Below are 21360 nucleotides of genomic sequence, written 5' to 3'. Positions count from 1 at the left end.
ACTTATGATATGTAGATGTATGTAGATTACGATATGTAGATGTATGTAGATTACTATATGTAGATGTACGTATAATACAATATGTAGATGTATGTAGATTACTATATGTAGATGTCTGTAGATTACTATATGTAGATGTACGTATATTACAATATGTAGATGTATGTAGATTACTATATGTAGATGTATGTTGATTACTATATGAAGATGTCTGTAGATTACTATATGTAGATGTATGTAGATTACTATATGAAGACGTCTGTAGATTACTATATGTAGATGTATGTAGATTACTATATGTAGATGTCTGTAGATTACTATATGTAGATGTATGTAGATTACTACATGTAGATGTATGTAGATTACTATATGTAGATGTATGCTGATTACTATATGTAGATGTATGTAGATTACGATATGTAGATGTATGTAGATTACTATATGTACATGTATGTTGATTACTATATGAAGATGTCTATAGATTACTACAGGTAGATGTACATATATTACAATATGTAGATGTATGTAGATTATTATATGTAGATGTATGTAGATTACTATATGTAGATGTCTGTAGATTACTATAGGTAGATGTACGTATATTACAATATGTAGATGTATGTAGATTACTATATGTAGATGTATGTTGATTACTATATGAAGATGTCTGTAGATTACTATATGTAGATGTATGTAGATTACTATATGTAGATGTATGTAGATTACTATATGTAGATGTATGTAGATTACTATATGTAGATGTATGCAGATTACTACATGTAGATGTATGTAGATTACTATATGTAGATGTATGCTGATTACTATATGAAGATGTATGTAGATTACTATATGTAGATGTATGTAGATCATGATATGTAGATGTATGTAGATCACTGTCTGTAGATACATTCAGATTACGATTTGTAAATGTCTGTAGATTACTACATGTAGATGGATGTAGATTACGATATGAAGATGTCTGTGATTTTCTATATTTAGATGTCTGTAGATTACTACATGTAGACGGATGTAGATTACCGTCTGTAGATATATATATATATAGATTACGATATGTAGATGTATGTAGATTACTGTCTGTAGATATATGTTGATTACTATGTGTAGATGTCTGTAAATTACTATATTGTGGCGGACACGAAGCTCACTGGCGTGATGGCACCATGCCGCGCACCAAGTGGGTGGCGGCCACGCCCGAGGGGTAGGCGTGGCCGCGGGATATACACCGGATTCGCAGCCCGGAGCGCTCCAGTGCTACAGTGGAGCTCTTGAAATAAAGACTCTTTAAACCTACCGCGTTGTCCGCTTCCTCCTTGCTAAGCAAGAAGCGCGCGTAGCACCACACTTCATTGGTGACCCTCCGACGTTCTGGTCAGCCGTCGCTGACCACCCGAACCCGCCACAGCAATGGCAACCAACGCGGTCCAAATCAAACTCCCCGAGTTCTGGGAGGCTCAAGCCGAGGTTTGGTTCCTGCAGGCAGAAGCCCAGTTCCGACTTCGAGGCATCACGGTGGACGAGACCATGTACTGCCACGTGGTCGCCTCCCTCGGGCCCGGCACGGCCGCTCGCATCGTGTCGGTCCTGAGGAACCCACCGGCCAACGGCAGGTACGAGGCGATCAAGCGTCTCCTCCTCGCCACGTTCGGCCTCACGGTGGACGCACGGGCCGACCACCTCCTGGACCTCCCCGAGCTCGGTGACACGCGACCGTCGGTCCGCATGGACCATATGCTGTCGTTGATGGGCGACGAAACGCCGAACGCTCTATTCCGGGCGTTATTTCGACGCCAGCTGCCGGCACGAGTCCGCCTCGCATTGGCCGGTTCTGTGACGACGGAACCCTGAGCTCTCGCTGCCGAGGCCGACAGGTTCTTCGCGGCTTTGGACACGCAGGTGAGTTTTGGCGCGGCCGTCGCGCATCCCGAGGCTGACCCTGATGCTGATGCACCACACCTCGTGGATCTCGAGGCTGATGCCCGCCGCGTGGCCGCCGCCACACCACGCCCACCACCACCGCGAAAGCCGCGGCCTCCGCCTTCGCCGCAAACCTGGTGCCATTTCCACGCTAGGTTTGGCCACAAGGCGAGGAATTGTTGCCCGCCGTGCTCCTTCGGCAAGTCGGGAAACTACAAAGCCGGTGCTCGGTAGCGGCCCTGAGCGTCGGCCATTCCAGCAGCCTTCTTTTTATAATGGACACCTTGTCCGGGCACAGTTTCCTATGTGACACGGGTGCACAGGTGAGCGTTATCCCTACCTCTACGTCCAACAAGCGAACCGCGGGCCGGGGTCCCGCATTGCTTGCCACGAATGGAACACCCATACGCACATTTGGGAAGCGCTGCCTCTCCCTGCGGTTCGGAAGGCAACGCTTCAAGTGGACGTTCGTAACCGCTAGTGTCCCCATGGCACTGCTCGGTGCGGACTTCCTCTGTGCAAACGGGTTGTTGGTAGATGTGAAGAACAGACGTCTCATCCAGGCTGAAATGTTCAGCTCGCTTGCTTGCACGCTGAGCAGCTCGTTGAGCGGCTCACTGAGCGGCTCACCGAGTGGCTCGCCAAGCGGCTTGCTGAGCGGTTCGGTCCCGGCGAGGTTAGTTTGTACGCTTCTGGCAGCGGATGACTTCACCCGCCTCCTCGCCAGCTTCCCGGCCCTTACGCGGCCCACCTTCTCGGCGGGGGCCGTCAAGCACGGGGTGGAACACCACATCCCCACCGCCGGGCCACTGGTCTACGGCCGGGCACGCCGCCTCGAGCCGACGAAGCTCGCGGTAGCTAAAGCGGCATTCGCTACGCTGGAGCGGCTCGGCATCGTGCGGCGCTCCAGGAGTTCTTGGGCGTCGCCGCTCCACATCGTGCCCAAGCCCGGCGGGGGATGGCAACCGTGCGGGGACTACCGGCGCCTCAACGACGCCACCACCCCCGACCGCTACCCCGTCCCCCACATCCAGGACTTCTCCGCCCGGTTGGTGGGCATATCCTTCTTTTCGAAGGTGGACCTCATACGCGGCTACCATCAGGTCCCCGTCAGGCCGGAGGACATCCCGAAGACGGCGGTCATCACGCCATTCGGCCTTTTCGAATTTCTTCGGATGCCCTTCGGTTTGAAAATGCGGCTCAGGCGTTCCATCGACTAATGGACAGCGTCTTGCGTGACTTGGATTTCGTCTACGTGTACCTGGACGACATCCTCGTCGCCAGCGCGTCCCGTGAAGAGCACCTACACCACCTCTGCACGCTCTTCGAACGTCTGGGCCAGCATGGCCTCATCGTGAACCCCGCCAAGTGCCGGTTCGGCGTCGCCGACATCGACTTTTTGCGTCACCGCGTCACCAGGCACGGGGCCGTCCCCCTACTGGCCAAGGTGGAGGCGGTGAAGGGGTTTCCGCACCCCAGCACGATCAAGGGGCTCCCGGAGTTCCTGGGCATGGTAAACTTTTACCATCGGTTCCTGCCCCACATCGCCCAGCTCCTGCGCCCCTTGCACGAGGCCCTCCGGGGAAGCCGGGCAAAGGCGACGTTCCCTGGACCGAGCCGATGGCGGGGGGTGGTCCAAGTCGAGGTGGGCCGGCTTGAGGCGGTCCACGGAGAGGCGGTCAGGAGTACCGCCGATGTCCAGCGCGAAATGCTTCGCCCCGGTCTCCAGCATGCGGAAGGGCCCGTCGTACGGGGGCCGCAGCGGTGTCCGGTGGGCGTCATGGCGGATGAACACGTACTCCGCCATGCGAAGCTCCGGGGCGACGTGCATTGGCGGGCAACCATGGTGCGCCGTCAGCACCGGGGCGAACCTCCCGGCAGTCTCCTGCAGGGCGGAGCGCTGCTGTGCCGCGGACCATGGTGCCGTGGAGTCGGGGAGGAACTCGCCCGGCACCCGCAGCGGTTGTCCGAAGACCAACTCCGCCGCGGATGCGCGCAGGTCATCCTTGGGCGCCGTCCTGAGGCCCAGCAGGACCCAGGGGAGCCTGTCGACCCAGCCGCCGTCGCGGAGGCTGGCCCGGAGCGCGGCCTTCATGGCGCGATGGAAGCGCTCGCACAGGCCATTGGCCTGGGGGTGGTAGGCTGTGGTGCGGTGCAGCTGGACGCCGAGCCCCCGCGCTACTGCCCCCCAGAGCTCCGAGGTGAACTGGGGGCCGCGGTCGGACGAGATGTCCGAGGGGGCGCCGAACCGGGTGACCCAAGTGGCGATGAACACCTGCGCGACGTCCGCCGCCGTCGTTGCTGCCAAAGGCACGGCCTCCGGCCACCGGGTGGTGCGGTCCACCATGGTGAGGACGTGGGTGAAACCCTGCGAGGGGGGCAGAGGTCCCACCAAGTCCACGTGAACGTGGTCGAACCGACGTTCGGGCACAGCAAACGGGGCCAACGGGGCCTGGGTGTGGCGGTGAACCTTCATGCGCTGGCACGCGAGGCACGTCCTGGCCCAATCGCGGCCGGCCTTCCGGAGGCCATGCCAGACGAACTTGTCGGCGACCAGCTTCTGGGAGGCCTTCGTGCCCGGGTGGGACAGGCCATGGATGGCATCAAAAACCCGGCGCTGCCAGCCAGCGGGCACGATGGGGCGAGGCCGGCTGAGGGAGACGTCGCACAAGAGGGCCATGCCCGCGCCGTCGAACGGTACCTCGGTGACGCGGAGGCCCGTGACGGTGGTCCGAAAAGCCTGGACGGCGGGGTCGGCGGACTGGTCCGCCGCCATCCAGGCATAGTCGATCCCGAGGTGGACCGCGTAGGCGACGGACCGGGAAAGGCAATCCGCCACTGGGTTGTCCTTCCCCGCGACGTGCCGGATGTCCATCGTGTACTCGGACACGGCCGAGAGGTGACGCTGCTGCTGGGCCGACCACGGCTCGGCGACCTTGGCCATCGCAAAGACCAGGGGCTTGTGGTCGATGAAGGCCGCGAACGGGCGGCCCTCGAGCAGATGGCGGAAGTGCCGGACTGCCAGGTGGAGCCCAAGCAGCTCGCGGTCGAAGGTACTGTACCGCCGTTCGTGCGGGCGGAGCTGCCGGCTAAAAAACACCAGCGGCTGCCAAGCTCCCTTCACCCATTGCTCGTGCACCGCGCCCACCGCGTAGTCTGACGCGTCGGTGGTGAGGGCGATCGGTGCATCGGGCGCCGGGTGCGCGAGCATGGTGGCGTTAGCCAAGGCAAGCTTCGTGCCCGCGAACGCCGCGTCCATCGGCTCGGTCCAGGCAACTTCGCCTTTGCCCGGCTTCCCCGCAGGGCCTCGTGCAGGGGGCGCAGGCGCTGGGCGATGCGGGGCAGGAAACGGTGATAAAAGTTCACCATGCCCAGGAACTCCTGGAGCCCCTTGATCGTGCGAGGGCGCGGAAAACCCCTGACCGCATCCACCTTGGCCGGTAAGGGGATGGCCCCGTGCCTGGTGACGCGGTGCCCCAAAAAGTCGATTTCGGTGACGCCGAACCGGCACTTGGCGGGGTTGATGATCAGGCCATGCCGGCCCAGGCGTTCGAAGAGCGTGCGGAGATGGCGGAGGTGCTCCTCACGGTACACGCTTGCGACGAGAATGTCGTCCAGGTAGACGTACACGAAGTCCAAGTCGAGCAAGACGCTGTCCATAAGCCGCTGGAATGCCTGGGCCGCATTGTTCAATGCAAAGGGCATCCGCAGAAACTTGAAGAGGCCGAATGGTGTGATGACGGCCGTCTTCGGTATGTCCTCCGTCCTGACGGGGACCTGGTGGTATCCGCGGATGAGGTCCACCGTGGAGAAGAGGGACATTTTCGCCAACCGGGCGGAAGAGTCCTGGATGTTAGGGACCGGTTAGCGGTCGGGGGTGGTAGCATCGTTGAGGTGGCGGTAGTCTCCGCACGGCCGCCACCCGCCGCCGGGCTTGGGCACAATGTGCAGCGGCGATGCCCATGCACTGTTGGAGTGCCGGACGATGCCCAGTCGCTCCAGCATGGCGAACTCCTCCTGCGCCACGGCGAGGTTCGCTGGGTCGAGGCGGCGTGCCCCGGCGTAGACCGGTGGCCCGACGGTGGGGATGTGATGCTCCACCCCGTGCTTGACGGCCACCGCCGAGAAGGTGGGCCGCGTGAGGGCCGGGAAACTGGCGAGGAGGTGGGTAAACTCGTCCGCTGCCGGAAGCGTGCAGACCAACCTCACCGGGACCGAACCGCTCAGCAAGCCGCTTGGCGAGCCGCTCGGTGAGCCACCGAGGGAGCTGCTCAATGAACTGCTCAGCGCGCAAGCAAGCGAGCTGAAGGTTTCGGCTTGGACAAGGCGTCTGTGCCTCACGTCCACCAACAGCCCATGCGCACAAAGGAAGTCCGCTCTGAGTAGGCCCATGGGGACTCTAGTGGTAACGAACGACCACTGAAAGCGCTGCCCCCCGAACCGCAGCAAGACACAACGCTTCCCGAACGTGCGGATGGGCGTACCGTTGGCGGCAAGCAAAGCGGGGCCCCGGCCCTCAGCTTGCTTGTCGGAAGCGGAGGCAGGGAGGACGCACACCTGCGCTCCCGTGTCGCACAGGAAGCAACGACCCGAGGAGGTGTCTGTTATGAACAGAAGGCTGCCAGTATGGCCGACGCTCATGGCAGGAAGCGAGCACCAGCCTGGCCGTTTCCCGACCTGCCAAAAGTACAAGGCGGGTGGCAGGACCTGGCCTTGTGGCCGAACCTGGTATGGAAGTGGCACCAGGTCTGGCCCGGTGGTGGTTGTCGCGCCGCTTGTGACAATGGTGGTGGGCGGGGCGTGGCGGCGGCCACGCGCGGATCCGAACAACCTGCGCCGTGTTCGGGAGGATCCGAACGCCATGCCACGTGGCGATCCGAACCACTCGCGCCGTGATCCACAACGGCTGTGCTATATGCCGGCCGTGTGTCGTGGGCTGTGAAAAACTTGTCCGCCTCCCTGGCCAGGACGCACGGTTCCATAATGGTTGAACCGGCCAGCGTGAGCCGTACCTATACAGGTAGCTGGCGGAGGAAGAGAGCACGGAAAAGGAAATCCGCATGGCCGTCGCCAAGCAGGGACAGCATGTAATCCTTGCGGGTGGACAGCCGCGTGTCGCCGAGGACGGGAAGGTCCAAAAGACGGTCAGCACGGTCGGCCTATGTGAGGCCAAACGTGTCGAGGAGAAGTCGCTTGAGCGCCGCGTACTTGCTCTCGTCCGGCGGGTGCCGGAGGAAGGACACGACTCGGGCGGCCGTGCCGGATCCAAGGGCAGCGACCACGTAAAAGTACCTCGTGTCGTCCGCCGTGACGCCCCAGAGCTGGAATTGGGCCTCGGCCTGTAGGAACCAGGTGTCGGCCTGCGCTTCCCAGAACTCCGGGAGCTTTATCGCGACAGCGTTGATGGCCATGGCACGTTCGGAGGACAGCAACGGCTGAACCAGTGGGGGTCACCAGTGTGGTGCTGGGCACACACGTTAAACAAAGGTAGGCCACAACGCTTTAGGTTAAGTCGAGCTCTTTATTGGTTGCTCACTCGTCAGCACTGCCGTGCTCAGGGCTGCGAGCCCGCGTGTATATCTGGAGGCCACGCCTCACCTGGGGCGTGGCCGACACCCACTGGTGCGCGGAATTATGTCACTGCACCAGCAAGCCATCGTGTCCGCCACACCACTTGTTTGACCAGTCTGTGATTTTGTCCAGGTCTGCAGAGAGTGAGGAGGCTGCAGACTGCCGATCTGAGGGACGAGGAATGGAGCGGCAGAGAGTGGAGTCGTCAGCAAAGAGAAGGAGAGGATTTTCCAGAGAGTCGGAGAGATCATTGATGCAGACCAGAAAAAGCACAGGGCCCAGAACACTGCCTTGAGGAACTCCAGCTTGAACAGGAAGGGGAGATGACAGAAACCCATTCAGGGCCACACGTTGATTGCGACCAGAAAGGAAGTCCGCAAGCGATGCGTGGAGATTTCCATGGATACCATAGGAGGAGGGTTTGGTGAGCAGAGCTGGGTGCCAGACCGTATCGAAGGCACATGATATGTCAAGGGAGACAGCTCTAATTTCCTGTTTGGCATTGAGGACCTCCATCCATTGTTGATACAGCAGAAGCAGCATGTCCAGAGTAGAATGACTTGGTGTGAACCAAATTCATGATCTGAGATCAAGCCATTGAAGAAGAGGAAGGATTTGATGTCAGAAGCCATGATGGATTCCATGACCTTGCTGATGGATTGGGAGCAGGCTGCTTGGTAATAAAACAAATAAGGTTTGTTTGTAATAACAAGATATATAGAACAAATAAGGGAATGGATAAACAGACAAACAAAGGTGGATTGTGACAATTAGCGCAGCCTTGCTTGGGTTTGTGTCAGATTTGCCTGGTGTGAGACTGGTTATCAAATGAGGAACACGTAAACCAAAAAGGAATAAAAGGACATAAGCAAAATGAGATGCAAAACACAACAGCAGTTCAATATCACACATAGATAACAGTTCAATATCATGCAGGTAAAAGGTAACAAGGCTTCTGGAACCTAATGCAAAATCAAAATGATGCAAAAGAAAGCTAATAATCAGTTTGTAAATAGCAAGCAGAACGAGTAGAAAGGATACGAGAAAGATTGAAAAAAGCAAACCACGTCCAGTAATGAAGCACAGTTCACACACTGTCTACAACTGCAGGTCCACGTGTGGGGATGGGAGGCTTCGTTGGAGATGGTAAAATATGATGGTCGCTGATCGATATCGGCCACAGCTCCTCCATTTGGAAGAGACCACGGAGAGGGACAAGAGGGAAAGGGTCGGTCCATGGGGACCGATCGGTACTATGACCGTGACCGTGCTGCCCTGAAGAATCCGGGCAAAAGGGAAGATGTGGCCCCCGACTTGCGTTGGGGGGTACAACCACCATGAAGAGGCGTCCCCGATAGTTGTAATGGCATGTGTTGTTACCCTGCGCTCGCGAAGCAAAAGCGGGGTTAAGCATTCAACTGCGTACGTGTGCCGTGTGCCGTACACCGTGCCTGTCTGCATTTTAAAAATTCATTTTCTCGGCAACCGTTGGTTCGATTGACATGAAATTTTCACCATAGGAGCGCCACCTCCTGTATAATATTTTAATGTTATTATGACGTCATAGGTCACGTGGTACAGGCGCCATCTTGGAAAAACTTCGCACCTCTATATCTCTGAAATCACTCCATGGAAAAAATTGAGACCTGGCTCATTGTCTGCTATTCCCCATGGGGAATAAGATATGTTCGTGATGATGTCATCGGTACCTTCGTTATGACATCATAATTCGACAGGTACAACACACTTATCTGACCTTTATTTTAAAAAATTCAGCAACTGTTGGTCTGATGGACACGAAATTTTCACCATAGGAGCTCCTCCTCCTTTGGAATATTTTAATGATAATCATGACGTCATAGGTCATGTGGTACAGTCGCCATCTTGGAAAAACCGAAAAATGTTGCACCGCTATATCTTCAAAACCGCTGCACGGAAAAATATTAAACGTGGCTCATTGTAAATAACTCTATATGGGGAATAGGTGTTGTTTACGATGACATCATTTGTGCCATAATTATGGCGTCATAATTCGACAGGGACAACACTTAGTCTGATCAGTTTGAAATGTATTGAGCGTGATCGATGCAACAATTATATTAGAGAAGATAAATTTATGATGTCATTGCTCACGTGGTGTGGCAGCCATATTGGATCAAAGAAAAAAATGTTCAAAAACAGAAGAGTTGGCTCGCAATAAGTTGACTGCACTGGGTAAATAGTCTATGAATACCATCTAGTTCCCAGGTGCGACGTGCAACAATATATTGAAGGTGAAAGGCAAAGGATGATGATGGTTGGAAAACTTTATGGTCTCTCAGCTGCCAAATCATATCCCTGTTTCTTCAAGCCACCTGCCTTTTTACCTGCATGTTCCCCATGGATGAACTGGTGACCTCTCAACCCGCTTTTACAATCACCGTTATATCCCAACAGGTGGCACTTGGCAGTGTAAAAGAGCTAATCGTGCTTGGCAAGCTTAAGAGCAACATGAGCTCTCCATTACATTTAAAGCCTCCACAAAGTTTATATCAGCAATTCTAGATTTCATTCAAAAGTTTAATACAAATTCAAAACTTCAATTTGGTCCTTACATCTTGTGTGCGCGTTGCTTCGACAGGTCAGTGGCCTCGCTCTCTTCTACCGGATGGCATGCAGACTGACTGCTGCCACCTTTTAGGCCAGACAATCCTGCTTCAGACCTGTGTACAAATACCTGTTAAGTTTTGATTACCTCCTACCCTCATACTCATAAAGAGTTATGTTGGAATTTGATCAGCATCTTGTACTTTTTCCATTTGCCAGCTCTTTCAGGGTTCTACGTACCTCACATTCTATCACTAAATTGGTTCCTGCTCATATTCTCTTTCTTCGAAGGTTGCCATCATATTGCAATCTTGTTTGTATCGAGTTTCGGTATAGTCCTTCCATGTTTCTTTCATCTGTGTTTCTTTTGTCAGATCTTTGCCTGTTCTCCTCTTGATGACCCCAATCCTAAATCTATATTTTCCTGTGATCTCTCTGATCTTTTTCAAAATAGCTGTTGGTTTTACAGCTCTATCTCTTTGCTTGCCTCTTTGAAATGTTTATCTTTGTCCTTCCTAGCTTGTCTTTGGAAATCAGCATTTAGCCACATTATGTCCTCTCTTGATGCACCTTTGGTTTTCATCTCTCTTCTTCTGCGCATTATTCATTGCCTCTTCTGACAAAGTTTCACTCGGAGATTCCTGTTGGCAGATTCACCACTGTCGTGTGTTCTGAGACACCAATTTGTGCCAAATTAACCCAGCAGATGTGAAGATCCTTTCGTTCCATACCGACCGGGCGGCCTGATGGTCGTTGAAGACCCCATGAGCGTTACAATATGTTTGGGCTAGTTGACCCCGTTTTTACTTATTTTGGTTTACAAAACAAAGCCATGCCATGAACCTTAATTTTACAAACATTTTCATATTCGACACCAGTAAAATCGAAAAGAAGACACAGATCCATCTACCCTAGTCTGTAGAAGCGGCAATAAGGTATATTTTTGCAAATTATTGTCTGGAGTGATTGCAATACAAACTGGTTGTGCAATAAAGATTTGAGCAATGCCAGGAACACAGCAATAAATTGGTGATGGCAGGTTTGTCAGTCAAAAAGAGTTATAGGATGGAAGAATATTTTATTATCATTGAGAATTCAATCATTACACATAGAATTCAAGCCTTTCCACATGCAGTGGGACATGTCTGTGGATTTGCCTCCTATAGATATCTCACTGGCTCTATGATGACGTCAACCTGTGAGCTTAGCTTTATGGTAACTTCAACAGCAAGATAATTAAAAACAATTTTTACCTCCAACCACAAAATTCGCCACCACACGTACTCAAGGCTTAGAGATGACTCCATGTACCATGCAATTGAATGTTAAATAGCGCCAATTTTTTTTATTATTATTATGCATATAATTGGATGAAACAGAAATAAATTCACAAAACATAAATGTTCAACTGGAATTTCAGGTTCTCATCGTGAAAACTGATCACTGAAAGCAGATTCAGGTGAAATTTCAAGATGGAAATGACAATTAGTACAGTTTAATCAAAACAAATGCAAAATCTGTTCCACATATTGTCCTCTCACATTCAGGAAGCTCTTGTATGTACGTTTGCCTTTCAGCTGCAGAAATCCATCTTTATGAAAGCATCTACTAGTTCGGAGGAAGATTGCCATATTTGACTCCAGGAAGAACACAAAGCATCTCGAACAATAAGTTTGCACCGACTAGCGCTGTGTTACCTGCAAGAAAGTTACAATTCTCATGATATATTTCAAAACATTCAGAAAAAGATTTAATAAGTCAGGCTTAATGGTAGATTAAACTGAAAATGATTAAATAAGTAAACAAAATATTACAATCTACCAAAATTGAGTTCTGCAACTTTGTGTTCGTAAACAATCCGACTGCCATATCCACATTTATTCCAAATAAATGCACCAATAAATAATATACGTAAAGAGATGTCTTGCAGAACATAAAGAAAAAGACACAAAATGTCATCGCCCCGCCGTAGTTTTAGTAATTTTGCCATGCAGAGTTAAAGGCCGTCAGTCAGCCATCTTTGGTTGGATTACAAAACAAAATCTTCTGCATATGTATATTGTACTCTCATGTATTGACTTTGTGCCAAGTTTGAATAAAATCTTTCCATGCATGTCGATAAATGGTTGGGGGAACATTTAAGTAAAAAAAATGGCCGCCACTCGGCAATATTGGATCTGATTTCGAAAAAAAAATGACGTGCATATGTAAACCATCGTTCATTTTCTGTGTGCCAAGTTTTAACAAGATCAGTAAATGCATGTCCGATAAATGATTGAGGACGTGTTCAATATCCGGATTTTTACAACTAAAATGGCCGCCAGTTTACGAGTCGGCCATCTTTAATCAGATCGCAAAATAAAGTAAGGTTCACGTATATGCTATCATCATGTGCTGAGTTTGTGCCAAGTTTGAACAAAATCGGACCATGCCTGTCTGAGAATTTTTTGAGGATATGTTTAAGTAACAAAATGGCCGACAGTCGGACATCTTGGATCTGATCTCGAAAGAAAACGATGTGAATATGTAAGCCATCATTCATTATCTCTGTGCTAAGTTTGAACAACATCGGTAAATGCTTGTCGGAGAAATGGTTGAGGACGTGTTCAAATTCGGGTTTTTTACAACTAAAATGATGTGCATATGTGATGTATATACCATCATGTATTGTCTCTGTGCCAAGTATGAACAAAATCAGTCCATACATCTCTGAGATATGGTTGTGGATGCACACACGCATGCACGGACGGACAAACGGACGAGACCCAATCCATAAGCTCCCGTTTCGGATTAAGCCCAATGGTGGCTAATGATATTAAACAATGACTGCTAACATTTTGGTGAGAAAGATCTTCATTTGCAGAAAATTTTAAACTTGCTGTTTGAATTAACATCATTATTTTTGGTGAGCCAGTTGGGCCTGGTTGGATAGTCTACACTGGTAGGTATGTGCACTCACCTTTGAGCTGTCTAGCCTGTGTTTAAATCTCGGCCCAGCCGTCTCAACTGTCATTTTAGTATTTTGCATGTAACTGCGAGGCATGACCCATCAATGTGTGCGCCACCCTGTCCATGGAAGGATGTTGGGCTGAAGGACCCATCTGGACATTATCGTTGCTGGACATTAAAGGCCCCACCATTTATTTCAGGAAGAAGAGGCTATACTAGTTATGCTTTATGTGAGTATCCTGTTCCTGTGTTAGATTGGTGAGCCCTCTAGTCTAGAGAAACGTTTATTCTAGGCCAGAAACATCGTCAAAATACTCCCAGATCTCTGTTAGAGTATCGGCCTCTAAATCATAATTCATTGCTATTTTAGCCAGTTTCTCCCACCTGTATTTTTACGGAATATAAATTTCCCATGATTCTTTTAAAATATAAAGATTGAGTGTCAAAAACAGATTCCATTTTTTAAAAATCTTGTGATTCTTTTTTATTGATATCGGTATGCTTATTGATTCTATTTGTATAGTGGTTCAGTTTTGTATAACTAGTGAGGTATCCGTGAAATTCATGTGTGTGGGCCCGAAAGCAAACAAAAAAATTGGAAATGGCAAATGCCAAACCAAGACCCAATAAATTCCACATTCCTGCGCAACCTTCAGTCAAATGTCAGGCATGGACAGCCGGTTTGTGAATGACTAAGGCGAAAAACCTATTGCAGCTGTACCAACCAAATGGTGGTAATGTTTCGATACGCGGTTATTGACAAAATTTCAAATGCTGAATCTGCGAATGTGAGAGAAAAATTGCGGCATCTGACAGGTGGAAATCAAGAATCGCAATTTTATTGAGAAATTGCCAAAGCCGTGGACGTGTTTACAGGCAGAGAAAGATCGGCGTCATACGAGAGGAAACATAAAATCTAATTTTTTTTTACTTCTGGTGGGCTTTCCCCCATGAAATGCCATGATAAGCTCTTTATACATAACCCCTTGGGGAGTGGGGATAATATTAGGATTCATATTGTTTTATTTTAACATTAATATTATGCTATTATTATTGGTGCTGTTATTACTTATGTTACTGGAAGCGGTCAAGATTAGGAAAAACGCCATGATTAGCTATCTTAACACAGATATACACCTTAACATGGATTTCTCCCAAGATGCAAAAACCCCCTTGGGGAGGAGGACAAACGAATTCGCTACAACCCCCGCCATGTCACCCTTAGTCCTCCTGTCAAGTTTGGTTGAGATTGGATAAGTAACGACCGAATGTATCGTGGTCAGACAAGAACCGAACCACCTTTAGAGACCATTTTTCCCCGCAGAGCGGGGGTTGGCCTTTTTCGGGCAGCGTGGTCCCCTTTTTGAAGCAATGTTTTATGGCCGATTGCCCTTCCTGCCACCAACCCTGTTAGTCACCTCTTGCGACACACAGGGAATTACCAATGAACTGGTACTCAATTTGCCGACCTTGGAAGGATGACAGGCTGAGTCAACCCCCCTGGTGTTAATTCAGTGATCGACCGGGATTCGATCGTGGTCAGACATGATCGAGGTCAGACAAGGAGACACCAAATTGTGTATTTTAGTATGATGCTCAGATATGGTAATGGTACACATTTTTTAAAATCCTTTTTTCGAGGTAAGGAGAGGTGATGAATATGCAGAAATGTCATACCTGTGGTATCATATGGAGGAGAAACTTCCACCAAGTCGCAGCCGACAATGTTCATGCCACGACATCCACGTATAATTTCTAATGCCTTGAGAAGAAGAAATCAAAGTGGTATAATGAGTCGAGATAAATGAGATCAACATTTGTGAATTCAGGTTGAGGGGCCTCAATAATGTATTAAAAATCAAAGGAGGGTGCATTGCTTTTTGTATAATGTGAGTAAAGTATAAATTTGAAACTTTACTAATGTGATATTATGCTTTCATTTGGAGGGATAACATGAGATTATTTTATGTGATATTATGATTTTCATTCTTTCCTTCTTTCATTTCATTTTATTGCATGCTCAGCCTCATATGTTGGTTTGAGTTGGTCAACACAATAAATATACCTGTGGTGGTGTCAGACCGCCAATTTCAGGTGTGCCTGTACCAGGTGCAAATGCCGGATCAAGTGCATCGATGTCAAAGCTGATGTACACGGGACCTGTCCCCATCTGTGTGGCGACTTCTTCCATCAATGGTGCAAGACTTTTGTACCAGCAATGTTCAGCCTGGACAACACGAAATCCCTGCAAATATATGTATATAAATGTATATATATATATATATATATATATATATATATATATATATATATATATATATACATACATATCAAAAAGGGTTACATGAGAAGAACAAAGATGGGGGTTCACAAACAACTAAACTGCTTAGAAATCGTTCCTTTACCTTCCTCAATATGATTAATTTGGTATTTTTTGAGGGTTAGCAACATTGGGATATTTTAAACCAGAAACAAAAACGAAAAAAAACATATGAATAATAATCAAAATTCAGTGAACTCTCGCCAATCTGAATCGATACATTTCCAAAATCATTTGAATGAACAAAAATTTGGGATAGAAAGATTTGGTTTTTTTTGCTTCCAATGCTACAGGCAAGAAACCTATTGTTGTTTGTATTATTGTTCTCGTTCCATCTATTTTTATTCAACGATTTTTTTTTTAAACTGTTGCAGCTGGCTGTACCAATCTGTGCATGTTTAGAGCACAACATATACATTGTGTGTGTATGTATGTATGTATGTATGTATGTATATATATATATATATATATATATATATATATATATGTATAGTTGCGGATATGAGGATTGTATTTTTTTTATTGTGTGCTTTATTATTACTAGGGCGTGCCCGCACGTACGGGCACGCCCGTACGTGCTTGCCCGTACGTGCGTGCAAAAAAACATGCGTGCAAACAACAACAACAAAAAAAAACTTTGAAACCACGTGGCAGTAACGACCACAGAACCCCCCCCTCTATTTACATGAAATGGTTTGGTCCATTCGCAACGACCACAGAACCCCCCCCCCCCCTGTATTTACATGAAATGGTTTGGTCCATTCGCAAAGCCAAAGCGAACGGCTTGCGAGTACGGTGACCATACCTTGGGAACCACTTGTCCGATTAATTTCAAACCTTGAAAAGGCACATCCTCGGGTCCCCAGCAATATACCTGGCAAGTTTCAATTAGATCGGACCCGTGGTTGTCGAGAAACAGCGGTCACAGACAAACACACACACACACACACAGACACACACACATACACACAGAGATTACTGGAATTATATTATTATTATTATTGCTTGATCCTGGCCCCTCCTGCCTCCAGTGTTGTGTAAAGGTCAAAGGGCGTCCCGGTAGTTAATTCCATAAAGCATACATTGAAGGACACTATAATACCCTTGTTCAGTAGCTTATATCCTTATTCTGTGTATCAGGTTAAGGCTTTGTCTTCCATTAAAATGACACTCCATTGCACCAAGTGAAAAAAGATAGATTCCCTTCATCTTTCATTCCCATTCCCAAAACCTCCATTTCCCCTTTCGTCAATTGCCATTCGCATTGCCAACTACAATTGCCGCCATTGAACATGTGCTCGGGTTGGGGAAGAAAGGCGTGCCCGCCCGTCGTCATCAAGGGCGGAGCCAGAGGGTCGCGCGACCAACCATGGCCGAGGTGAGCACACCGATGGGCGTGTCCTGAAGGCCGGCGGCTTAATCGCCGGAGGCGTTATAAAAGCGCGCGCGCAAGAGTGACAAGAGAGCAAAGCGGAGTAGGAGGTCCAAGAGAGAGCTGCGTAGAGAGGTCCATGACAAAGAGAGGTCCATGACAAAGAGAGGTCCATGACAAAGAGAGGTCCATGACAAGAGTGACGGTTGCATCCACAGCAGCTAGAGCCACCGAAACTGCATCCACAGCAGCTTGAGCCACCGAAACTGCAGCCACAGCAGCGTGGGGCCTGGACGGCAGTTTGGAGCAGGGCCGCGAAGGAACGGCGGCTGCCCAACGCGCCGATCGTGCTGCAGGACCCGTTGGACCTCCCTATCCCGCCAGCCATCCACCTGCCATTCCTATCATCATTCCCCGTGTAAGTGTGTTCGTAGTCTGTCTTTTGTCTTGTCCCTGAGAATAAGTTAAGACTGCCTAGGATAAGCTAGTAATTTTCACTGTGTCTCTAATACCTTCTGTATATTATTTTCTTATCTTTCCTTCTCCTTGGTTATTTTGAGCCTGTAAATAGTAAATAAATTTAGTAGTATTGCCAACCTTTTTTTGCCTTCGTCTTCCTCTTCTTCACATCCGTGTCATCTTTGTCTTTTCCCTATTGAATATCTGTGGCGCGATACGGCCAACGTTTGGGGATCGAGTGAATCGGGGAAACTGTTAGGTCGCGGTGCCATCCGCTCGGCAAACCAACATCCTTAACCGCGGACCATAACAATATATATATATATATATATATATATATATATATATATATATATATATATATATATATATATATATATATATTACATCGTGGTTATATAGCTCGAATAATTGCAATTGCAGGCACCCTCCCCCTATTCTCCCCTCCCCTTTTGTCATCAAATCTTCAACAAACCTTTATTATGAGAAGACAGTTTCTGCAGAAATTCCCAAAATTCTGAATCATCGTTCACCTCCACTCATTTGTTACTCTTTTCCCCACATGTGGAACCAAGTTCTGCGTTCTCTTCAATTTCATTTGTTCCTCCAGGTCTTCAAGACACCTGCTCACCACCATCTCCGATCATCCCCCATCCAATAACATATTTTCTTCATCCGTTAAACCACCACCTCACCCAGCTCTCACCCACCCAATTTTTTTGCTTCTGTATCCATCTTTTCCACCCCTTGCGTTCTCCGCTACCCCTCATCTTTACCCGCATTATTTGTTTGTCCATCTCCATCGATTTTCTCACTCGACCCTACTGTTGGTATTTCCCCCCTCTCGTTATGCTGTTCCTTTTGTTATGTTGCATCCTGATTGGATGTGTGTTCTAGCACTTCCATGAGCCTTGACTCTGCATATATTATTGGGGGAAATGCCAGGGGCATAGAAAGGGCCCCTTTATATGGTATGTGCCATGTGGCAAATTACAGAAAAGAAGGGACATTCCATGGCTTGTGGAAAATGCCAGACGATAGAAAAGAAGGGACATTCAAAAAAATATCGTGTTCATGCTGGACTACCCTTGTGTTCTTAGGAGGAACCAAGTGATGCTCTAGAAAGGTTCATATAAAGGGGTGAGTAGTGTAATAATGTTGCTTCTGGGACACCTCCGTTTAACATGGGAAATCCCTATCTAATGTCATTTACCCCCTTGTCTTTTTCAAAAATCATAAACACCTCTATTTCTCCCACCCTCATCTTTATGAACCTTTTGTCTGTAGTACCTATCCTTAATGTTGTTCATTAGACCACTCAAACACTACAAATATTTGTTTTCTCTTATAGACCTATCATCCTTCTTCTACATATCATCTGGCAGATTAATCTTTGACCCATTCACTTCCATATTGACCCTAAAGACCTCTATTTCTCTCACCCTGTTCTTTACGAACCTTCTAACCTTTTGACATGTTATCCTTATTCATTAGACCACTTAAACACCTGTGATCCTTCTGACCTTATGGACCTTTTAACCTTTGACTCTTAATATCATCTGGTGAATATAACCCACTCAAACATCGACCCCACAAATATTTGTTTATGTGTGGGAAATAATTTAATTCTCCTACAACTCTCCTCACCGTCTAATACATTAACAAAAAATATGTTTGAGTTTGGTTCTTTATTAAGATATTTTAACTGAGCTAAGATAAAATGGTAAACCTCCCTCAATGTTCTTATTTGAGCGCCTCCAGTGCCACATACCATTTTTAAATTAAAGTATATATTTTCCTGACAACCATCAAAGTTTTCCGTCCACTCAAAAATATTTCCATCTTTTTTACCCAATTCACCGGTATTTAAATTAATTCTCTTATTTGTTTTGTGAACTTTTTTACCAGTTGCCTTTTCAATTATACCTATTTGATATTTTTCACATTCATTATGTTTTCCATTTATATACCAAGGTTGATTACACCTCCACTCTTTAGTCTGGTTGATACTTGGTTCTATCATTTATATAATAGTAAAAAAGGCGGCGGTAGCCCGTTAAAATCCCCAACCCCCCCCCCCCCCCCTTTTTAACTTATCACTTATATATATCTTATCACTTATATATATCTTATCACTTATGTATATCTTATCACTTATATATATCTTATCACTTATATATATATCTTATCACTTATATACTTATATAACCATAAGGGAGACTATCAATTCCATTTTCTAAAATAAACCTCTTATCATCAAAAGCCCCCAATGCTTTCTTATTTATCTCTTCTGAATATAATTGATGTTTATAACTTCTTATTCCATTAATCTTTCTAAACTCTTCTTTCTTTGTTGTTAAACAGTTATAATAATCCTTAAAGTTTATTGTTTCTTTAATAACATTTTTCTTTACACCTTTTAACTTCTTATCAGTCTTTTCAACGTTATTCACAATGTATTTATAAGCATAAGCCTTTGACCTCAATCCCACAAATTCACTCATAACATTTCCTCCTAATTCATCCTTGAACTTTCCAATCACCTTTTTATTTTTAGAAGAGAACAACTCACTCTCTGGACTGTAATTACTCGTGTCATAGATATTAATGTCTCTTTTCATGTCTGAATAAACATCGTTGGTATTAATTTTCAAAATAAAACTATCTGTATCCATATAAAGTAGATTAACATCATTTTGATATTTCTTCCTCAAGTTATTATAAAAGTAATCATACATTAATGACTTTGATAAATCAAGAATTGTTGTTCCAATATAAATAGGTTTGTTCATTTCAATACTCTCTTTAATCAAATGGATCGCACAAAAGTTCTCAGTAAAGACCTCAGCTCGAGTAAAACTCGGTCTATTAATTAATTTTGATGCTTGTTCCCAAGATGTTGATAGTCTGATATTTTGTCTTTTCCTCACATTCTCCATAGTCTTACCAAAGACCGCATTATTCATCAATTTATAAAAGTCTTTCTCAAAATCTGTTTTTGACTCTGTTCTTCTTTGTGTATTAAAATCAATGTACCCCTTTAACCAATGACTTTGATTGAACTTTAGAACCCTATGGATCTTCTCTACTCTTAGACCTTTTGATAAATATTGTCGCAAATTTCTTTGGTGTAGAACATAATTTTTCTTGTTATATAATGTAGTAAGTAATTTTTCTGTTGATTCACCTATATCAAACGATCGTTGATAATCACTCAACCATTCTTTCTTTGGACTTTCTTTCTCACAAGCAAATGGGAGATCTTTGTGTAGGTTATGGAGTTCCTCTGGATATTTTAAATCAATTTCAAAATAATAACCAACTTTTTCTTCATCCAATTCTTTTTGTGTAGAGATACATACATCTTGTAAAACGTTTTTGTAGTCTTTTTCCTTTACCCATCTAAGTTTTCCATAAGGAAGAGCCTGAGACATTGCCCAGCCATACAGGTTGTTCGCGTCATAGTACATCAAGTAAGAACTCTCTTTCGTTGGATCATAATTTGGAAGATATTTGTTATTTGCTTTTGCGTATCTACTCGAGCAGACTTGTGAAATTCCACCTCTTTTTGCCTTTTCAATCATCAAAAGCATATCAACATCGGTTATCAAATCCAAATCTTGTTTTGTCATTTTCAACATCGCACTCCAGGCCAATCCAGGTGCTGTGTAGTAGTGAGCAGGATCCAATCCATATCCAGTGCGACAAACAGATCTAAAGGCTTCAAATACATCGGCCAATAAAAGCACATCAGTTTTGAGATACAAATCGTGATACTCGCCAAGATTCTTGATGTTATATTTTTCCCAAACATTTTGTGCGTGTACATAATCTTTATCAGATATATGACTATTATTTAATTTGTTATAGAAATTTTCTTTTGAAGGAAGTTGTGTTTCATTGAATCTCTCAAATGAGTCCATATAGTCATAGGGGTAAATTCCCTTTTGTGTTAGAAAATCTTTATCTAAAAAATACTCTGAAAGACATGGAAACTCTTTTAGATTTTGAACCAAGTTAACCAATGGACTTGCCATGAATTTAAATGTATCAAGAAATCTGATATGAGTAATAGGAGATGTGTGAATTGTTTTTGTGAATGAAATGTATTTCTGATCCGTGTTTGGAATTGCTGAGATACTTCCAGAAGTCTTTGAGAGTTCCTTGA

General features: G+C 46.5%; 1 protein-coding gene across 2 annotated transcripts in view; it reads right to left on the bottom strand.

The window, feature by feature from the left end:
* Positions 1 to 11150: 11150 nt before the first annotated feature.
* The window catches only part of AGMAT (agmatinase (putative)), a 67346-nt gene continuing 57136 nt past the window's right edge, over positions 11151 to 21360 (bottom strand). For both annotated transcript variants that reach the window (XM_078780882.1, XM_078780883.1), the window contains exons 5-7: positions 15107 to 15286; positions 14719 to 14803; positions 11151 to 11789 (exon numbers count right to left, since the gene is read on the bottom strand). In XM_078780882.1, coding sequence (XP_078637008.1) covers positions 11701 to 11789; positions 14719 to 14803; positions 15107 to 15286 — 354 coding nt within the window. In that variant the 3' untranslated portion in view covers positions 11151 to 11700. The remainder of the gene's footprint in view (positions 11790 to 14718; positions 14804 to 15106; positions 15287 to 21360) is intronic.

Source organism: Myxine glutinosa, chromosome 6 (assembly GCF_964187855.1).
Source record: "Myxine glutinosa chromosome 6, kmMyxGlut1.1, whole genome shotgun sequence".
NCBI classification, from domain to species: Eukaryota; Metazoa; Chordata; class Myxini; order Myxiniformes; family Myxinidae; genus Myxine; species Myxine glutinosa.
The sequence above is the reverse complement of the archived record's forward strand: the minus strand, read 5'-3'. Positions and strand labels throughout refer to the sequence as shown.